The 21958-nt window shown below is 40.7% G+C and overlaps 2 protein-coding genes across 2 annotated transcripts; one reads left to right on the plus strand and one right to left on the minus strand.

Annotated features, from left to right (window-relative positions):
* Window positions 1-74: 74 nt before the first annotated feature.
* Window positions 75-3737, minus strand: RPL24 (ribosomal protein L24). The gene is given in 6 exon segments (NM_001245644.2): window positions 75-200; window positions 683-746; window positions 1141-1277; window positions 2353-2463; window positions 3510-3585; window positions 3710-3737. Coding segments are annotated over 6 exon segments (474 nt in total). The 5' UTR covers window positions 3715-3737; the 3' UTR covers window positions 75-119.
* Window positions 3738-3877: 140 nt separating this feature from the next.
* CEP97 (centrosomal protein 97) lies at window positions 3878-21036 on the plus strand. Its single transcript, XM_030282040.4, has 11 exons — window positions 3878-4071; window positions 6008-6150; window positions 7049-7207; window positions 7608-7709; window positions 8173-8286; window positions 9183-9349; window positions 10515-10679; window positions 12461-12594; window positions 13059-13830; window positions 14850-14925; window positions 15634-21036. The coding sequence occupies exons 1-11, from the start codon at window positions 4020-4022 to the stop codon at window positions 16336-16338; spliced, it is 2589 nt and encodes an 862-aa protein (XP_030137900.4). The 5' UTR covers window positions 3878-4019; the 3' UTR covers window positions 16339-21036.
* Window positions 21037-21958: the final 922 nt, after the last annotated feature.

A 21958-nucleotide genomic window follows, 5' to 3' on the forward strand; every position in this document is an offset into this window, starting at 1 on the left:
CCAGACACGATCATTTTACAGATTCGTTCCCTTCAGCGTATCTCACACAGCTGCGCAGACCATGGCACAAGTAATGGAATTCCATCAGGTTTATTCGGTATGACCAACAGTTTGGCAAGTTAGCGCTTCCCACCAACACGGGGAGCAGAAACCTTCACTGGTTTCACTATCTTCTGCTTAGGTGCTGCCTTTGTAGGGGCCTGTAGAGAAATAATGAAGTATGAATGAAAAGAAGCTATTTATCTGCAGTCCTAAAAGTGTCTTTGTATGTACTCTTCACGGAAATCAGATCAGACTAGAATTGCAATCTGTAATATCTGGATCATGTTAACAGATGTTTACACACATAATGCTAAGCCAACATCTGGTACTAATTAATAAATGATAATGAAACACATGGTAGCATTCATCAATATATTGTTACCAAGTTCCTAGATAGTGAAGATGTCACATTCAGACAAGTTTTTATCTATTAATTATCTCTGATATTAGGTCAGAGAGTTGTTTTGCTGTAATACTTATTCCGTAAAAAGATTCATTCTATGCAGCTGTGAAGTTACAAAAATGCTTCCTCAAAACAGAAACAGGAATTTCCAATGAAGTGCTACAGCAGAACGCTGTGTGTCATGTTACAACATGGTGTATTCCATCTTATAATTCCTGTTCGCCTATTGCATCTCACCTTTGCAGCAGAAACAGCTGTTTTCTTGGTTGCCTGCTTCGCCTTCTTGGCTTCCTTTGCAGCCCTGTTAATTCACAGAAAAAGTGCAAGTTAGCCGTGTCTGCCCTGCACTGTTTCCTTGTTTCAGTACTGTAAGAGCTTCCCAAGATTAAGGAATGGAATGCATTCATGCAGATTTCTCCTCTATATTCACTATCTCCTGAAGGAATTTCTACAGAGACAGCAGAACTGTGAGTGACAAAAGTACAAAGGGAAAAGGCAAGGAGAGATCCTTCTCTGCTGCCACTATCTCTTGCCAAGATTACTTAGCATTACATACAAATATACAGATTAAAAGAATCAAAACTCCCCACAAAAATCTTATAAAACACAGAGCTCACCTAGAGTTTAAGCTTTTGTATGAAAAGTACTGTAGTCTTTGAAAAGCTTGGGATAGCTGCACTGATCTGACTTCTCACCTAATAGCTTGTTCCCTCTGTGCCTTTCGTACTTCGGGCTTCTGGTTCCGCTTGGCCATGATCTCAGCGAGAGAGGCGCCAGTGATGGCTCTCTGAAACTTCACAGCACGGCGCGTGCGCTTCTTCTGGACCTCTTCCTAAGAGGGCACAGACAACACAGACAATCAGCAGCACCAGACATTCGACACGTGGCTGAAGGCAACTGCAGAAACAAGCTGCTACTCCAATTGAAGCTATTTAAAACTGTACACCGCAGTAGAATTTTACTCCTCCCTTTAGAGGATCCTTCTGTTGGGTAGAGAAGTGCTGCCCTACCTCCATGTGGTCCCTTCTCCAGCCACATCCTGTACCTTTCATAGTGTGTTATTACCAACATGGTTGGCTCCCCAGCTATCAGTGTTGGAGACATACACATCACACCCTGTATCTTCTATGCTTCTACAGCAAAGTATGAAAAAAGATATTTTGAAAGAATGTTAGAAGTTCAGCCATCTGTAACTCCCAGAAGAAAGAAGGGTGGGAAGGATAAATCTTTGATGGTGCCTTCTGAAAGGAGAACACTCCACACCTATTCATGTGGATCCAGTGCTGGGAGCAGTGTAAGCCATCATGCATCAACTTTCTTCAACCAAACTGCCAAGAACACTGACCTATTGCACTGAAGTAAGCCTTTCTCAAAGCTCCTCTTCTGTGCCAGTTTAAATAAGAGCACTGCAGCATACCTCATTCTACATGCCTTCATGATTTATCCTTTTCATGCAATGACAGCTACACAGGGAAAGACCTCATGCTGAACTACAGCCCAAAGTCTTCAAGAAGAGTGTATTAGGAGTGTCATCCCCGCCCCTCTAACCCCAAAATCAGCTCCCTATGCTGACACCATTGAGAAGTTTACCAGACCAAACTTTTAGGAAGTCTGCATATTAAACAGCATTACCCACCTTCCCTAAAGCTAACTTTTAAAAACATGCAATTCCCTGATCTGATCTACTGAACATACTGCGGCTCTGAGTAGTCTCTCAAAGAAGTGCTACAACACAATACAATGCTTTTGTTGAAGTGGTGTATAAACTCATGTAACTGCACTCACATTTTCACCATTATTAACTTCTGCTTCTGCTGAACACTGGCACACTTAAGTGACCTCTAACAGACCAGTGACCACATCTTTTGGTCATGAGCCTGCAGTGCCATGAACTGGTGTGTACTTACTGACTGTCCCTTCTTGTGCTTACGCCTGTACAGAACAGTCCAGTTGATCTGACGAGGGTTTCTCTTGGAAAGGAATGCAGACTCACATTTTGCATTCAAGAACTGAAAAACCTAGGAAGGCAAAATGTTTTGTGTAAGCTTTGTTTCCATGAAAGACGTTATCTCAGTTTGCATTAAGTATTCTTTGAGTCAGTGTTTTTCAACATTGGTGCTTTTGGAGCTCTTAAGCACAGCTCTGACTATTCAAAATTCTAGCAGGTAACTCAAGAAATCTCAAGCTTTGCATTTTGTTATATTGGTCGAACCAATGTCTTGCAAGGCATTCTGAAGCATCTTCATTTTTCTGAAAAAAGTTCAAGTAACCACTTGCATCCAGTGCTGCTGTGTATTTCAGGCACTGCATGAATAGCTGTGTCCAGAATCATGCTCTCCAAGTGTCTGTCCTCAAGCAACAATGTACTTCCTGTATGTGAGAGGGACTCAAAACTTGGCCCAGGGAACAGAGGGAGACCAATGCTCACCTTCTTGGCTAGTCAAACTGACCTGTTTGTCTAAATCAATAAGGCAGAATGTGCAAGCTGGTTTGTTATTAGCTATATAATTCAATTTAAAGTATAAGCTAATTCCCAGGAGTGCTCACAAGGATTTAACCAGTCTATCTCCTGGTCGTTTTGCTGGGAATTCCACGGAGAAAGCTGACTGTACTGGGATACTCAAAAGCCAAGCCCTCCTTTCACAGGCAGGGACAGTCCTCTCTGCGTATGACATGACAGCTTGGGGGGCTCTCGACCCTAGTCTACCTCATAGATTTCTACTCAATTAATTTGGAAGACAAGCTGCTGGCACCAACGAATCTTAGCAGTTGATGCAGGACGTCTAAGCACCATTTTCTACACAACTTTGGTACTTTACACCTGCTGCTTTAAGAGTCCCTTTCAAAAATACATTCTAAAACTCAGCCCCAAGCTACAGCGCAGCAGGGATCTGCTGCGGAGCACCCACGGCATCTGCCCGGCGATGCTGTTCTCACACGGCTCGGCAGGAACGGCTCGGGCAGAGGCCGCACCAGCACTACAGAGGCTCCGGACAGCGCCAGAGGCGCAGCGCCCTCCCGTCCGCAGGGCCCGGGAGAGGGCCCGCTCCCGCCCCGGCCTCACCTTCCCGTCCGTGCGGGCGTAGCGGCGGCCATGGCCCGGGTAGATCTTGTACCCGCTGAAGCTGCACAGCTCGACCCTGCGCGGGAGAGAAGAGTTAGAGGAGGGCGCGGCTGGCCGGGGGAGGCAGCCGGAGCCCCGCGGCGGCCTCCCCGCGGCGGATGGCCGCGGATGGCGGCGGATGGCCCGGCCGGGGCGCTCACTTCATGATGGCGGCGGCGGCGGCGAGAGGCCGGAGGGGCGGAGCGGGCGGCGGGAGGCGGGAGGCGGTGTCGGAGCGGCGCGCGGCCCGACGGGAGCGGAGTGGGCCGAGCCGGGCCGGGCTGGGCCGGGCAGGGCCGGGCTGGGCAGTGCCGCCCCGTGCTGGCCCCGCCGCACCGCGGCCGCTTCCCGGAGCGCTCGCCCGGCCGGGCTACCCCGGCCGAGTCCCGGCCGCGGGACCCGCCGCTCTAGCCAGCGTCAAAGGCGCGGCGCTCCCGTGGCGGAGCGGCCCGGCCCATAGCTGCCCGGGGCATGGCGGCGGCCGGTGCCGAGGCCAAGGCGGGGGATGAGGCGGCCGGAGCGGGTAAGGGCAGCCCCAGACAGGTGCCGGGGGCCGGCAGGGCGGCGATGGTGGGGGCTGCGGGTCTCGACAAGCGCTGTGGCGCTGGGGGTCTCGGGGTGAGGGGCCGGCTCGGCCCTCGGGCCCTGAGGGCTCCGCGGGGCGGGAAGCGGCCGAGGCGGCGCGGGGCCGGTGAGGGCACCCCGGGGCCGGTGAGGGCTCCGCGGGGCCGGTGAGGGCTCCGCGGGGCCGGTGAGGGCTCCGCGGGGCCGGTGAGGGCAGCGCGGGGCCGGTGAGGGCTCCGCGGGGCCGGTGAGGGCTCCGCGGGGCCGGTGAGGGCACCGCTCCCCGCCCTGAGGGGCGCCCCGGCTCCGGGCAGGACCAGCCGCTGTCCATCGTGCTGCAGGGTCCCCCGCTGTGTAGAAGCTTTACAGGCCGGGATTTCAATGATATAAGGCCAGTTTTCCCTCGAGGGGAGCGCTGAGAGGTCTCGGAGACAGCGCCGCTTCTGGGGGGTTCCTTGCTACCTGCCAAACCAGAAATAGGCGATTTTGAAATGTTTTCCTGGGTCCTGGGTCAAATTCAAATTTTTGAATTTCCTGGGTCCTGAAAGCCTATTAGGAAAATCTCGTTCCCCAGGTATTATATTAATTGAGTCTTTATGGAGTGGAATAATAATAATTTCCTAGAGTTATACGTGTGTGTATATAATTCATGCTGTATACTGAATCGCCATGCTTAAGTAAGCAAAGTAAAGCTTGTTGCAAGAAGGACAGACGATGGTGAGAGACCTATGCTTCTCTGAATCTTGAAGGTGCTCACAAAGGATACCCCCAGACAAGGGAGATAACACCACTGTGAAAACCTTCATCAGCATCATGGAGAAGTGATTATAGCAAGTCTGACTGCAGGGATGTCTAGTTCAACAGCAAAGCAGCTGGATGATGTTGCCATAGAAATACAGGTTCTTTGCAAATAGTTGTGTGTATTAAGTAGCAATTGGATGACATTATACTTGAATGCTGGAAATCTATGAGAACTGTGTGTAAAGCCACATTCTGAGTGCCTCAGAATGTAACATCTTTTTTAGAAATCCATATTCTCTAACTGACAAAACGGTACACAAAAAATGTTTGTCTCCATCCATAGTGTAACTAAGCCCTAAAAACCTATAAACTGTAATATAGGGTGAGAACACTATTGGGGATATGTTGCTGAAAACTGAAGCATTATTAACTTAACAGGTATTAAAAGCTAAAGGAGCACTAAAGTGATGTTTGTACATCAAATATACAGCAGAGGCTTAATGTATGAAAATTATTCTGATTATCAGGTGTCACTTTGAGTACCCAGTGATTCAAGCTCCCTGTAGATGGCATATGTTTGCCTTTTAACTTTATGTTGTGACCCTTTCTGCATGGAACGTTTGAACTGTGTGTTGCATTAAGTAAATAGTAGGCTAGCCCATTTACAGTTTGTTCCTCCCAATGCCCCCAGTACGTAGTATGGCTGCATGGATGGCTTCTTAGTTTAGATAGAATGCTTACACATAGCTGTCAAGCTGCTCTAAACTTAATTTCTCTGAAGAATTAAAAAATTTAGGCTCTTCTGAAATTTGGGGTTTTGAGGATCACACCTTTAAATTTAGCTACCAGAATTTTGCTGCATCTCACTTCAAAGGATCTGTTGTGATTTTCCCAGAATTCTGCCAGAGTTTTTAATTGGAACAGTGTCTGGTATGTATAGTTTCCAGTAACTGGATCAGTTACTCTTAAAGTGTTCAAGCTGAAGTAATTTGCTTCAGTTTTACATGGAAAAGAAAATGAATCCATTTTCCCAAATTATCTGCATCTGTTATAAAACAGATCTTTTTGTCTTGCGTTGCTTTTCCAGTACACGTTCTCATATATAAACTTTGTGGTGGTTTTTTTGTTGTTTTTTCTTCTTTTTTTTTCCAAAGGCTTGGTAGTCGACTGCTCAGGTCAAGGATTGCAAAAACTGGGTCCAACCTTGCCCTGTGATGCTGATACTCAGACTCTGATTCTGGACAAAAATCAGATAATTAAATTGGAACACTTGGAGAAATGCAGGAATCTGATGCAGGTGAGTGTTACTTGATTTGAAATTATTATCAAATAATGGTGATATGATGTTAGAATCTGCTGCCTTCAGGCCATATTATGTACTGAAGTAAGCTAGCAGTTACTGTCTTCACAGAAAGATAAATGATGGCTGACTAAAGCTTTGCTTTCAATGGAGGGGACTAAAACTAAAAATGAGCTAAATAAATCCTAATGGGGGAGAGACATCATAAGGACACTTAGAAAAGTCACTGATAACTCAAATTTTGATAGTTATTAGCTTTTGAGTACATGGGCTTTGTAACCTTGAATATAACTTAATATAATCACTGAAAGTTCTCCTGGATAGACTCGAAGCTGCCTGATAACTTCTACAGCCCAGCTACACTGAGTTGGCAGAGGTGGGGTTTGTTGCTACAACAAACCTTCACCACACTGCCAGCTTGGTGATCATGTTACTGAAGTGTGTGTCTAGTCTGGATTTACCCTTTTAAAAGTTTGTGGTTTACAGTCCTATTAGCACAGGACCTTTTTGAGAATTGTATGAAATACATGTTGTCCTCTGCCATTTTGACAGTAAGTGCAATTTTACACCAGGAATGGGGCAACAATTTGCACAATGAATTGGCAGTTCTGATATTACAACTGTACTTTCACATGACACGATTCCTCATTCTTTTTCCTTTGTTTAGCTATTGCTAGGATATTTTCCTCTTAAGTTTGTGGAATGAGCCGTGAGGACTCATATTCTTTGATCAGTAATTTATTTCCTGGCTCTTGCAGGTTTTTTGTCTGTGTCATTTACATGAAAATGAAATACGGAGATTGAACAAGTATCTGTTGGAGTAGATTTTTAACTATTAGAAGTAAAATCTTTATCTGCATAGTTAAAACTGTTTATTTTGTGTGTCTGTCTGCAGCTCTCTGTAGCCAACAACCGTTTGGTGCGAATGATGGGTGTAGCAAAACTGACCAAGCTCCGAGTGCTCAGCTTGCCTCATAATAGTATTGGGTACGTGGAAGGGCTGAAGGATTTGGTGCACCTGGAATGGCTGAATTTAGCAGGAAATAACATTAAGGTAAAGTGTTTAGTCTGTTGCATTTACCAGAATCTTGTGTTATTGAAATTTGGAAAATGCTGCAAAGAAATCTGACTATGTTTTGATTGGTACAGCAATGTTAATGTTTTGTGTCTGCTGGCCTATGAAATAGAAGATGGCAGCTTTTGGAGTAGAGTTGTCTAGGAAAAAATAAAAGGTTTGATATCAAAATGAAATGAAAGTAAGGAAGTAGTCTCCAAAATAGGAAAAAGAATTATTATCTTTAAAATACAACTGTATTAAAACATAATTTTTACTTTGTGTTACTTAGCTAGTGGGGTTTTTTATCTTTCAAAATACTTTATAATTATTGATAACTGGTTTTATTTAGTAGCTAAAAGAAAGTCACTGTGAGTAACTGATTTCTTTATTTTTGTAGGCCATCGAACAAATCAGTTCCTGCCTGTCTCTTCAGCATCTTGATCTGTCAGACAATAACATAGCTCAATTAGGCGACCTCTCCAAGCTTACCTCACTAAAGGTAGATGTTCTAGCTCTGTTTTTATTGCATTCTATACACAAAGAAATTTGATTTGAAAATTGCTGCCTTTAAACATTAACTCTTTGAACACTAGCTTTTAGAGCATTTTAATTCATTAACTGTAATTTCTCGAGAGAAGCGTGTAAATATTCTCTTCCTTGTTTTGAAGCTGCAAGAGCTGAGGTAGTGATTTTTCTATAGCCACTCTAATGATGTTGATAAATATATGATGGTGATATCTTCTTCATAGCTCTGTATTCTCTTATCTCCTATCATGAATCAAAACAAAACATATTTCTAACTCTTCCAATATGCACACTGTAGATAAAAACGTTTTCAAATGCATTTTTTGGTAACTGTGACCAGAAATACTTTTGCAATGTATTTTTGTCAGGTGATGCCTAAAAAAGAAATCTGTGGGTTTTGATCAGACATTCATTTCATCATGTGTTTTATTTTATAGACTCTCTTGCTACATGGAAATATTATAACTTCACTACGCACTGCCCCTGCTTGCCTACCTCAGAGTTTGACTATTTTTTCTTTGGCAGAAAATGAAATCAGAGACTTAAATGAGGTAAGATATAGAAGATAGTCTACATAAAGACAAAGTGATCTGAAAGAAGGAAGTTGAACAATATTTTTGAGGTTGTAACTGAAAATGGGCTCTCTTCTTTGAAACAACACAACTTTTAATAGTTTAATTGTTTATATGTAATAGCCGTATTTGCATTAGCTGCATGACCTAGTGGTATCTTTTAGAATTTAGTTTGGGAAGAAATTTGCTTTTTTTCTGTTATGTTTTTGTTATTCAAGGATGTTACTTCTAGGCCTAACCTTTTCTATTTGTCTGAAAGTTGAAAGCTGAGCTGATTAAATGCTTCAGACAGCTTCTGCAGCTGCTGGGATTAGAACAGAGGTTTGCATTGCACTTGTTGCCACTGACCTATTTTTCAAACACTGTGTAAGAGAAACAAATAATCTGCCTGTGACTTTTCTCTTTATTGTTTTGTTTGTTTGATGTATTATAAGTAGGAGCCAAAACTCTTGGTTGGGATTTCATGTCAGAAGAAAAATTTTTGGTAATTATTTCTGTTCAAACAGGCAGGGTTTTCCCAACTTTTTGGCTTGCCTTTTTTTTTTTTTTTTTTTCTTTTCTTTTCTTTTCTTCTTTTCCTTTGTTTTCAAAATCCAACACCTGTTGTAGTAAACTGGATTCATACTACACCTTTCTATACATAGAGTCCCAAATTTTAAGAGAAGGTAATTTCCAAGGACTAACAGCATTTACAGAAGTATTAATGGGAAATGGCCATAGCTGATAGAAGGTCCTTTGTAGTCCTTTGTGTTCAAAAATTGAATGTGATTTTTGATTTATTTGTCATTCTCTTGTTTTGCATGAGCTGTCCAGCTGTAGTTAGGAGAAATGTGGAATGTTTTGCTCAGTTAACAAATGTATCTTTTTTTCTCAAGGTTTCTTTCTTGGCCTCTCTTCAACAATTGGAACAGCTGTCAATTATGGCCAATCCTTGTGTGATAGCCACACCTTCTGTTCCTGGCTTTGACTACAGACCTTATATTGTCAGCTGGTGTCTGAACCTTAAAGTTCTTGATGGACATGTGATTTCTCAGAAGGAAAGGTGACATAATAGTATTATTAAATCTCTGAACTTACTACATGAAGTTTGGCTAAGCTAAAATTGCTTTAGCTAAATTTATCACCTGTTACACGGGAATTATTGTTTAGTTTGTTTAGATAGAAGTATGAGGTTAAACTTTTGTTTTGTTGCTTAAATTACAGAAGCACTTCTACAAAGCAAAACAGTGGTAGCAGTTTGGTAGTAGTCTGGTACCCTTTGTTTACAGCCTCTTTGACTTTGCAGTATGTGACAATCAGCAGGAGTTAAAGCTGTTGTCTTGGGGGAAGCTCAAACTTGTTCGTATATAAGCATGATCTGTGTGTGCATTTCTAGATTTGGCTTTTTTTTTTTTTTTTTTTTTTTTTTTGTTATCAATTACTACAATACTATTTTGCTCAAATCATTTGTTACTGTATCACTGTGCTCATTAGATCACTATGGTATCTGTATGACAAAGTTCTTGACATCAGAACAATCCAAGCATAAGTATTATCCAGTATAAGCACATTCCTATCCAGGACACTAACACATTCTAGGACATTAATGTACTTTTCCCCCTGTTACTAAAATAAAAAGGTGCCCCTTTTTTGGTCAAAGGTAAACCAATTCTTTTTCTGTTTCACCATAACATGCTATGAGTTTCCAAGAGAGTTGCCTGTTGGAATTCTAGACTTTTTTTCATGACTAGGGATGTTCTGTATCAACTGTATGTACACGTACTTGTATATGTACAACTGTATATACACATATTTGTATAATACATGTGATGTATTGTATTAAATATTCTCAGAAATTAATTTGAAAAACAGACTTGTTGAATACTTTTTAGCAATGTTTGCTCTGTGTCTGTTTTGCATATTTGTATGAACTTCTCTGTTTCTGTGAAAGCTTTGCTGATAAGTTCATTGAGACAAATGTGTTTTCAGTGCTCAAAGACTACACACAAAGCAGACTGCACAGTTTTGGATAAGTGTTGGTTTGTTTTCATTATTCTGTTTATGACATTGCCAGTTTCCCTGGGCATTGCACTTGTTCCAAATTTTGCTTAGATTTGTAGATTAGCTCTTCTGTACCCACTAGAAGAACTGTAGTGAAAACAGAGTTACTGTTTCTATGCCATTTATTAAAGGTGCCGTTTATTAAACCATTTTCCCCTTCTTAACAGTTTGAAAGCAGAATGGCTGTACAGTCAAGGGAAAGGAAGGTCATTTCGACCTGGGCAACATGTTCAGCTAGTTCAGTACTTGGCTACTGTTTGTCCTCTCACATCTGCGTATGGACTCCGGACTGAAGAGGATGCCAAACTGGAAAAAATACTGAGTAAGCGAAGGTGAGAACTTAGCTTCTTTCTTAGAGAATGTATTTAAGAGCATAATTATATATCTGATGTGTTAGATGTAGTAAGATTTAATTTAAGTATTTCAAAGTAACAGCGAGGACTGGAGATGCAAAGTGTCATGGAGGTACAGGATGTGTCCTAGATGGGAATGAGGACAGCAGCAGCAGGAGTGTTTTCCTGCTTTCTGGGCCATCTAGGGGAAAATTCCTTCATATTTTTCAGTCTATGCTTTGTAGGACACTGAAAGTAATTTGTGTTAGAACTGTGATTAAAATAAACAAACTATACACTGGGATTTTTTTTTTAATTGCCACACAAAAAATTGATGAAAACTTCAAAAAGGAACTTAGCTTTTGTTCTAATTGTAAACGAGGACTATTGTGGTACACTGGTGTATCAGCCACTTTTTTATTGTTGAGATGTTCTTTCTTGGTTTTAAAGTTAAAGTTGTCGTTTGAGAGACACTGTTCCCAGTGATGCATTTGTCCATCTGTATCTGGCTTCTGAGGTCTGTCATCAGAGCCTCTGGAGAGCCAGCTGGCTCTGCCAGCAGTAGCTGTGTTGCTAAGGTCTGTGCAAATAGATGAGTAAAGTTATCATGGTGCGATTTTTGCCCATGTAAAGGTGAACTAATTTTGGTTAGAGGGCAGAAAACAAAGCAATGCAGGTTGTTCTATTCTGCAGGACCTATTTACAAACTTTTTCTCGCAGCAAGTGCAGAAAATTCAGCTCCCAGGAGCAGGCTACCTAAGTGGCATAGTGTGGTTAAAAAGCTGAGCAACAAAAGTATTGTAGTTAGCAGAAGGGTATCTCATCAAAAGGGCCAGAAACTGGGAGCATCTGGAAGGAGTTACTGCCCACTTTGGCAAGGGTAGACTGGTCTTGGGAGGAAATTGCAGAAATGTTGTAGCTGTTTCTGAGGAGAAGGTGCAGTCAAGGCATCTTGACCTTGGAATCTTTAGCTAAGTGCTCTAGCATTCACATGTTTCTGGGGAAAATTCAGGAAGTTGTTCTGCTAAATATAACTCTTCAAAAATTAAAAAACCCTCAACAACCAAGCAAAAAAAAAACCACAAACCCTAGCAGAAAAAGCAATCCCCCCAGATCATCACCTGTATGCATATATGATTTATAGGACAGTTTGACTTTGTCCTCTGTCTCCTGAGCTTCTAATTTAGCTGGGGGATAACAACCTGTGCATTCTCTGAATTTGTAAAGGATGGGGTTTTTTTCTGTGAAAATATTTGTTGATTTGTACTTGGATATTGGGCTGTTAGTAAGAGGAGCACCTATTCCTTGATTCACTCACTTTGAAGTGTAAAAGATACTCCTATAGCAACACACATAATGTATTCCACATTAGACATTTAAAATGTCTGCATGCTTTCTTTGTGTGTAGAAATAACCTCATGTTTTTCAGATTATAGTCAGAATTGGATGTTGGGTTTTTTCTTGTTTTTGTTTGGTTCTTTTTTTTTGTTTGGGTTTTTTTGTGGGCTTTTTTTTGGTTTTTTTTTTTGTTTTTGTTTTTAGTACATGTAATGAAGAAAGAGGAGATGGAGGAAGGGGAGCAGGAAAAGACTGCAATTTCCTGCTTTGTGAATAGTCCTGTTAGTGCCTTGTGTGTATAGGAGTCTGCATAACTAGCCTCTCCTTTAGAATGTTTTGATCACTTTCTTCTTTTGAAATAGTTCATAGTTTCTTTTAATGCTTTCTGTACTAAAGAAAGTTTAAAAGGAACATAAAATCTGTTGTTGGCACTCTGTGCTTAGACTCCACCAGAGGCAGCTGATGCATGAAAACCAAAATGAGGAGCCACCTACATCTTCTGCTCCCAGCAAAACAGTGCCAGTTGCTCATGAACACAGTGGCCTGGCCCAGCAATCACAGGGGGTTCTTGAAAAGGGTAAGTAGTTTATCTACACCTGTGGAAATAAATATTTTTCTTTTGAACAGGGGTAACTTTGTGGAAGGGATTTCAGAACAAGACCCTGTTATTATTTTATTTGTTGCTAAAAAAATATCCAGTCCATGCTTATTTGTGTTTTGAAATGCTAGTAGACTGGTTAGGTGAAAAACCCAATCCAAGAAACTAAAGAGTAACTACTTTGACTTTTGCATTTTATGCAAGTTTATTCTCCAAGGAAGTGCAGTTTGTGCAATTTCCTGTACCCACTATTTGCCAAGTTTGAATGTTACTGTGGTACATATTGTCCTGATATAGAAATGATGCTCGTCATTACTAACATGTAATCTTGCCTACCAAGGTGCTAACTGTCAAAACCAAACTGGGAATCCCTATGAATTAAACAAACTGTTAACTATTTTTGAAATATTCTAACACTATAATGTGGCTTTCTGCCTATCTAGAACCTGTCATCCAGAGGAATTCTTGGGTTGGACCAAGTGCAAGCAGTGATCATTCCTATGCAGTAAAGAACACTTCTCTTCATGAAAGAAGCTTTTCCAAGGAGCTACACCTCGAAGATGTACAGACAGATGAAGACAAACTAAACAGGAGCCTTTTATCCTCAGAGTCAACTTTCATGCCAGTTGCTTCAGGATTGTCTCCAGTGTCTCCTGCTTCAGACCTGAAGCTACATGGAATCAATCCGGACCTAGAAGATGATGATGATACAGTGATTGAAGGTGTGAGAGATAATAATAGTAGGGAAACAACTAACAAGCAAAAAGCTTTGTCTGTTACAGGAGAGCACCCTAACAGAGCAGCAGGAAGTGTGGAAAGGCAAGAGAGTATCAGAGAGATCCTGCAGGTGCCTGCTCCTGATCCAGTAGCAGCTGGCCTGGCTGCAAAGGCTGGCAACTCTTCAGGGGCCTCTGCAGGCCAAGCTCTGCACAGTCAGCCCAGCACCTCGTCAGGTGCTGAATCCGGAGTAAAAACGCTTTGTCCTGACCAGATGGCAGAAGGAAGGTCTGGCTCACCGGCTGTGCAAGGTGCAGCACCAGCTGATCAAGGTGCAGCTGAGCTGCAAAGGATGACTGAAGCAGCTACCAAGCTTCAAGCTTCCTGGAGAGGCTTTTACACGAGGAACCACCATCCTCGAGCCAAGGAAGTGCGGAATGAAATTCGACTGCACAGGATGCAGGAGCACATCATTTGCTTAACAGCTGAAATAAAAAAGTAAGTTGAGGTCATGCTGTGTATTTGCAAGTCTGTCTGAGTATAACCATCACTCCAGAGTATTTCAGAACAGATATATATGATACAACTACTCACAGCAGAACCTAGTATCAGAAACATAAAACTGATTACATTAGAGGATCACTTCCTGTAAGGTAAGCACAGTTTTGCACTTTGAGAGTATTCATACTCTCAAAGTGCGTTCTATAAGTGGATTGGGTTAGAACATATTTTTCTATTCCTCTTTTAGTAGGACTTGCATATTTCAAAATAGAAATTACTGAATGGGATTTTTTTAAATTTGTCTCCACACAATTAGTCTATAAATTAAGTGTCCATATTGAGAGCCATTCTTCTGTTGCTGTGAAAAGAATTTTCTCTACCTTGTATGATACAATTTTAAAATGTGTTTCTGTGTTTGAGTCTGTTTTAATTTTTGATCCTGTGAATCCATGTTTGGAGAAGATCATGGTCAAAGTTCCTCAATTTGCAAGCCAAAAATTCAGTATTTACCTAATATCTTTCTAGATCATCCTGGATCAGTTAGTCTGACGGGCTCTTTTTCTTCACTATCACAAGTAACGAAAGTTCTGTAAATCAAGTTGAGTGCTCAGTGAACCTCCAGAAACTCCCAGTGCTTACACATCATACTCCATCCATACATTAGTGGGACAGCATAATTTGAAATGCAGAAGAGCTATTTGGTGTGGAGGGGGTGATAATTGTGCAGGAAAAAATAAGAGCTCAGATTCAGTTTAGAAAAAGACACATTATTGCCAAGCCAACAAAACTGCTGTGGTAAAAGGAAGCAGAATTTAAATGTAACTGAAAAAGAAACTTGAAGTCAGCAGCTGGGTATTTATGGCAACCCATACTGCAGTAATTTCTTAATGTTAGGCTCCGTTGTGTCTTTCAAAAGTGCTGTTTTATAAGTAGGCGTTTCTATGTGTTCTTTTTGCTCTTGTTACCAAAATATTGCTTATTTAAGCTGCATAAATTTTGGATGTGTGGTCTTGCAGACTGAGAAAAGAAAGAGAGGAAGATAAAATGCAGAGGCTTGTACAGGAGGAAGCTATCAAATTTCTTTGGAACCAGGTAAGTAATTTTAGTCCTCTTGTTTTTGTGCTTAAATGTGAATTTGGAATTCAAATTTGAATCTGCCTATATGTGAATTTGCATTATTTCTTACTGTAGATCCTGAAGAGACAGTCAATATGGTTCAGTTTTTCTGATGATTTGAGTGGTTTAGTAGAATCTTATTGCTGTGTCGTCTGCTATACTGATGCTGTGGGGGAAAATAACCCTCAGAACATTAGTGCAAGAACACTGGTTTTATTACTAAAGGCTGAATGCACGAAAAGCTGAATAAACATAAGCAGGACTGGGGAGAATGATGTTATGGGTAAATGCTCATGGCAGGTGAGATGGTTTCAAGCAGTGTTGGTTGTGAGCAGCTCATTTTTGAGGCAGGAAAGTTGTTAATACACCTTTTGATAATCTTTGCTTCCAAAAATAAGGCTGTTTTCTTAAAAGCAGATAAATCCTTTCTGGTTTTAAGACCAGATTTCTTTTTCTTCAGGTAGTTGAACTGGGAGCTTGTGTGCTCTGTCAGTGTTTGGCATGTGGGTTTAAAAGCCATGATTTCACAGTGAGAAGAACAAAATTTCCCTAATGATATGGGAAACCTTTTGTTTGTCACTTGGTCTTGGATTTTATACTAGAGCTTGGTTGCTGAATGCAAGAAATCCACTAGAAATCAAAACACATTTAACTGCATTTCATAATGAATTTTTCTCTATGCAGGTTAAATCCCTTCAACAATGGCAGCTTTCAGCAATGCAGAATTTAGGTGGTGCTGGGGTCCCTTCAGCCAATATTTTATGTACATCCAAACCACCTCTTCAGTCATCCGCAGTGGAGCAAGAAGCCCCAGCAGCTGTTAGTTCTGCTTTGCTAGTTCCAGCCAGTGAGGATGAGCTTCAGGAGAGGTCCTTGCTGCAGTTCCCAGATTCTGGCTTTCACACTTCTGCGACTGATCAGACTCGTGCCAGTGACCTGTGTGGCTCTGAAAAGAGCTCAGCTGAAGGAACTGAGAGCTCCCTTTCAATGGAAACCATCAAACAATGGGGCAATTCTGTTTCAGCAGGTTGTTCAGAAGAGGATGGCCCTGGGGAGTGTGGGCAAGGTAAAGAGAGCTCTAGTAATGAGCAGGACAATGGACTGATAGAGCAGTATTTAAAATCTGTTCAGCAGCTGGAAGAGGCTGATGAAGACACAGTTTGCAATGAGGAAATGGAGGGCAGCTGTCTACAGATCTCTGTGTCAGCAGAAAGCCAAGATTCTTCCTCTGACACCATCTCTGTAGAGCTCCCTCAAGACACATCTGTCGCAGGTGAAATCTGTCAGACACCACCAGAAAGCTTCAAACTGAATTCAGGAATAGTAGAAGGGAAGCAAACAGACTGTGATTCTTCATTTCAGATGCTACATGTTGGGATAGCTGTATAATAGGATCACTTCCACAAAGGACTAGAGATTCCATTTCACCTTCTCTTTCTTTTTCCTGTTTATACAAAACTTATTTTTCATGTGTGTTGTTTCAGCTTTTGACTCATGTTATGGATTTGTTGTAATTACTATTTTATTGATGTTGCTGAGGATTGACACTAACTATGCTAACCTGAAATCAGCAAAGTTCTCAGTGACAATCATTATGCACTTTATTTTCAAACTTAAAACTGGTATCCTAATAACTGACCTCCATTAAATTAATTCTGAAGATTGGATGGTGGGTGGTGGTGGTAATGTTTCCTGTAAATTCACTTTGGTGAATGTGTTAGTAAGTATTTGGGGTTTTGTTTTGTTTTTTTTTTTTTTTTTTTCCTGTAAAGAAAGATTAAGTTCTTATTTTGCAAGGAGAAGCAGACAATGTTGGAAGAAATGGACTCCAAGACAGGCAGTATCCTGTCATAGGCAGGGTGCAGCCTCCTGAGAAAGATGAAAAGTTGCTTTTCAGGCTTCTTTTGACTTAAACAAAAGTAACTTGGTCAGTGTATCAAAGATGCATTCCAGAAAACCAGTGTCCAAGTCAGTGACTATTTTGTAAATAACTTGAAGTTGCTGGTGAGGAATTAGATCATTTACATACACACACTGAAACAAGGACTCACAGGAGAGAGACCTCAGGGAGTGTCAAACAAGCCTTGACCTTTGTTTGCCCTGGGGTTGAATTTCCCTGCCTTCTCAGGTAAGACTCAGAATGGAACCAGCAGCAGCCAGGACTAAGCAAGAATTTCAGAAGGGCATGTGATTTGGGAACATCATTTCCAGGACTGCCCTGCTGCGCTACAGCAGCAGGCTTGGAGGAGTATGTTTTGCTCCACTAGGATGCTAATGTCCATGTGGGATTTGGACTTGCATGGCTTTCAAGACATTAGTGAGTTTAATGGATCACAGCTACTTCTATCTACAGGTATAAATACTAAAAGTAAATCCTATGACTTGACTCATTCCTGATATCTCTGTTGGGATTTTTTTTTTTTTTCGCTGTATGTCCAGTAGTTGACATTTTAATTAGACCTGGATAAAAAGTTGTCTTTTTTCCCAGTTAACAAATATGCTGAGATACCTAGGCTATGCTTTGCACTTAAACACTGAGAAAGCAGCAGGGTTTGTATGTTACCTGGCCATGGCTATGTTGGGATTTTTAATGGAAATTGATTGGGTATCTTATCATACTTCAACAGTGACAAGAGAAGTCTGTTTTGCCATGTGATTTGCGATGGCCACTAGTGAAATAAAAGTTGTGATTCACAGGCATCAGTGGCATTTGCTGATGCTGCATTTTGCAACGTGTACTGGAAGCCCAGTGTTGCAGTAGTTTGCTAATGTCTTCTTCTCAGTTACAAAGACACGTGCTTATTGTAATTCTCTGGATCCACAGGTTAACTTCTGGTGCTATGGTGTCATGAAAACCAGCTAGCACTCTTTTAAAAGGACACTTGAGGCCACCATACCATGTAAAATATTTTACCATGTGAAATAATTTCATTTTTGTGAAAGCTTTGGTTGCATGTCTGCTTGAGGTTCCAAGCTGAAATTTACCACTGCTCAGGAGTTTGGGATGAAGCCAGTATCTTATCTACTTGAGGCCTCAAAATATCCTTTATTTGGGATATAAATTGGATTGGACTTGTACCAGCCGTGTTCCCAGTGGTGAAGTTCACCTTGGAAGAATAAAGCTTGCCTCTGTGTATAGAGTATCCATCATCTTTTTTTCTCCCACCTCAACTTCTCCAAAGAGCTGTCTGTGCAGTCAGGCTGACCTTTGACTGTGCTGTGCATATATGAGAGCATTAAGGAAACCCACCTCAGCAGAGGTGGTAGGTTCTTCATGTGCTGTCTTTCTAGCTGAATGTAGTCACAACACATTTGTAGCATGACCATCTTCATAATTAGATCTTAGAGCACAGTTGTGCTTGGGTATTGAAAATGGTACAGGTGCATTAATGTGTCACAATGTCTGATTACCTGGGCAAAGCAGTGTGTAGTCCACAGGATCATACCCTTGTCCTCTGAAGGTGCTGAATTTGGCTTTAAATCTGCCATGCTTGGGGATCTGCAGTTCATAGGACTTAGCTCTTTGAATGTCAAGATGTTATATAAAACCCCCAAACTTCAAAGGGCCTTCTTTGCATATTGAGAGAGGAATTATTTCAGTGTTTGAAACAGTTCTGGATCGTGCACTCTGGAGGCAGTGGTCAGTGTAAGTTCTCTTGACAGAGTGCTATATTGCAAGAGCTGGAAGAAACTAGACCACTGCCTGGATAACAATGCTTCTCTTACTGGAGACACTGAGGGGAGCATATGTATTTTGCTGGTTTGGATTCTCACTTTTGCTGAAGAATTAGAGGTGAAACAACTTTAATTTTGGAGTTGTCAGAGGGGGGAAACTTGGTGCAAGTAAATTTTTAATGGAAGCCCTAGATGTTTCTTGATATTTCCTTTTGTTATTAGAACTTGCAAGCACAAAGACAAGGCAACTTACTTTAACTAATCCCAAGGTGAGCTGTTGTCCTTATTAATGTATAACCTAAATATACAAAAATGATTTTATGCAGGGTACAGCAAAGCATGTACCAACAAATATTCAGCTTTATATCACTTTTTTGGGGAAACAGTGAAATACTAGAATTTTTTTTTCTAATATTCTGAGAAGTATCTTGCATGTGTAGAAGATGAGTTGCCTAAATATAGAGAAATCAAAGAATGGTGAAGTTTGGGATTAGTTTTTACAGGGCTAAATATAATTAGTTTGTATAAACTAATATTATAAACTAATATTTTCATTCTGACCGTTAAAATACATACAGGGAAAGGCATAATGAGGGATACAGTGGAAAAATAAGGAATAAAACTGGATGTATACTTAAAATTGTCTTATTTCAGCCCTATTTTTGATCTCTCAAAGAATTATGATGTGGAAGTGTCATAGTTTAATATATGGCTTAGCATTTACTCATCTTTTACTAAGTTTCCTTAATCTAGGTATGTAATAATCTTTTAGTTTGATAGGGATGCACAGTCTTCCTTTGGAGGTGATGGAAATTTAATAAAGATATTGGAAGACCTAAAACAGATCTGAAACATTCCTGTGTTAATATTATATTCTTTCCTTCTGAAAGGCTTCCTGTTCGGCAGAAGAATGTACTTTGTAGAAGAAATGCTTATCCCTTGTGTTTTGTCCTGGGCTGATCCTCTAGTGTTAGTGGGAGAGAGCACTTGGTTATTTGCCAGGTAATGTTGCCAGTTCTGCCGTGAGTACAGTCCAAATGCTTCTTTAATTTGCTTCAGAAAAATCATATAAATATAGCTCAGACTATTTAAACTGCACCACACAAGTAGTTTTGCCCCAGATGAGGTAGCAGGCACATGAAAGCTATTTTCAGCTAGTCTGTGGCAGAAATTACTCTTGCCTCTTTTTCTGAAGGCTGGACAAGTGGTTCTATATACCACAGAGCAAGAAGGCATTAAGACTGCAAATTTTATTTTGCTGCTTCTAAACCACAAATGTCCTTCAGCAAATACTTGAGAAAATCCTTGCTAAACTAAATTGCAGATGCCCTAACAGTTGTTGACAGTTAAGTTTCTTAGACAACCATAGGTTCCACTATTTGCATGCAGCAGTTAAAATGATGCACTTAGCAGCCAGTCTTTATACTAAAATGTTGGGGTTTTTTCTGAATAATGTTTGTATTTGAGCTTGCAAACTTCCTTTTTTTTTATGAATTTATATATATTGTCTGAAGAATTGCAATTTTTGTTTCTACTTGTTGCAGGTTATCTGATGAACAAAAATGGAATATATGTTCCTTTGAGATTACCTGGGTAATTTTTACTGCACTTGATGTTCTAGTGTGTCTCTCACAGATACATCTTTTCCTTAGAGGATAAAATTGTAGCAGTTAGGGGAGACTGACTAAATGACAATAAAATGTAAAAACCAGTCAGTTCTCCTGCTAGAGGAAAAGACACTTTCTTTATTTTTCCTCTCCTGTTGTATTCATTCCCCCCTTCCCCCTTGAGGACTGTGCCACCCAAATAAGTATGCATCAAATATTCATAAAGTCTTTCAAAATGTCTTCTTTTAATAGTTACACTTCTTTTTTTTTCCCAGATTGGCTTTCTAGGACAAGTTACTGAGAAACACTTGCTTTCTATATGCCTACCAAAAAGTTGGTCTATTTTTAAATGTTTTCTTTGTCAGCAATGGAAAAAGCACAGGATCCTTTTCTTGCAAGAACATAAACCAGTATTTACCAGGAAAGGTGCTTTGTCTCTTGGAAAGTGCCATGCCAAATTTCATTGTGCAAGAGCTCTCAGTAAGAATCTTTTTTTCTGGCTTCATTACGTTTATAAGTATCTGGGCCAAATTTATTTGTAGCATAATTCTACTGAATTAATTTTTTTTTGAGACTTTCACAGTGGTTTTCTACCTCTAAACTAGAATTTGAGAAGAAAAGAAGAATCTGGTATTGGTTTGTCTTTCTATTTCTTGCTGTCTTCTGTGAACAATGGTGGGTGGTTAAACTGGTACAGTTCATATATTTTCTATAAGTGTTTACATTTTGGATTTATGGTTTAAGTATTTTGTTTGTATTGCTGAGTTTTGAATTTTAAATAAATGATTTGTACATTTATTGAAAATGTTATGGTGTATCTTATATTGAATCTTATGGCTATAGTCATAATCTAAAATTGGATAACTCTTCTGGCCATGGGAAGCTCAGGAATAGAAAGCAAGTGATGACAAGACAAGGCATTCTTTACTTGGCACAGCTGAGACAGCTGCTGGCCACTGTTCCAGTGCCTAGGGCAGTAAGAGTGTAGTAGGGTACATGAAATAAGTTCACCAACAACTCTGAAATTGGTCTTTGTGATTTGCAGCCCTTTGTTTCTATGCCTTGGCCCTCTTTTGTGTTCTTAATTGCCTGCTGTGTTTAAATTAAAAGATGTGGCTGTATTTTGCACAGAGTTTTCTAGAAAGAGAATTAAGATTTAAGGGCTTATCAAGAGAAACACAATTGCAATGTGTGGTGTTGCCTCTCTTGGTTTGGTCAGATACCTGCTCTCTTCTTAAATAAACGAAGGCTAATTAAACATCTTTTAGGCTTTAAAAAAAAGAAACAGTTGAATTCAGACATACATGGAAGTCATGTTTTACTTCAACACAGGTCTCTGAAAGGTAAAAAGAATACAACAATAACAAAACTGAAACAACAAAGCTAACTTTGTTTTCACTCGATTTGTAACACATGGAGGTTAGTGGACATTTTAAATCTTTACTATGTGTTTCTGCTTCATTACACCAAAGAAAAGATTTTTATTTCAAGTGGGACTCTTGCACTTCTGTGAAGGTGTTTGCTCTTAGGCTGGTGAGGCACTGGAACAGGTTGCCAAGAGAAATGGATACCAGCCCTGGAAGTGTTCAAGGCCAGGCTGGCTGGGGCAGTGAGCAGTCTGGTCTGGCCATGGGCTGGAATGCCCCTGCCCATGGCAAGGGAGTTGGAACTAGGTGATCTTTAAGGTCCCTTCCTCCTCATTCTAGGGCTCTATTTAAAAATCAAGA

This window comes from Taeniopygia guttata, chromosome 1 (assembly GCF_048771995.1).
Source record: "Taeniopygia guttata chromosome 1, bTaeGut7.mat, whole genome shotgun sequence".
In the NCBI taxonomy this organism is placed as follows: Eukaryota; Metazoa; Chordata; class Aves; order Passeriformes; family Estrildidae; genus Taeniopygia; species Taeniopygia guttata.

Coding starts and splice junctions, on each gene's coding strand:
- CEP97 (XM_030282040.4), top strand. CDS start 4,020: ATGGCGGCGGCCGGTGCCGAGGCCAAGGCGGGGGATGAGGCGGCCGGA. Junction 4,072..6,007: donor GGATGAGGCGGCCGGAGCGG/GTAAGGGCAGCC, acceptor TTTTTTCCAAAG/GCTTGGTAGTCGACTGCTCA. Junction 10,680..12,460: donor AAAATACTGAGTAAGCGAAG/GTGAGAACTTAG, acceptor CTCTGTGCTTAG/ACTCCACCAGAGGCAGCTGA.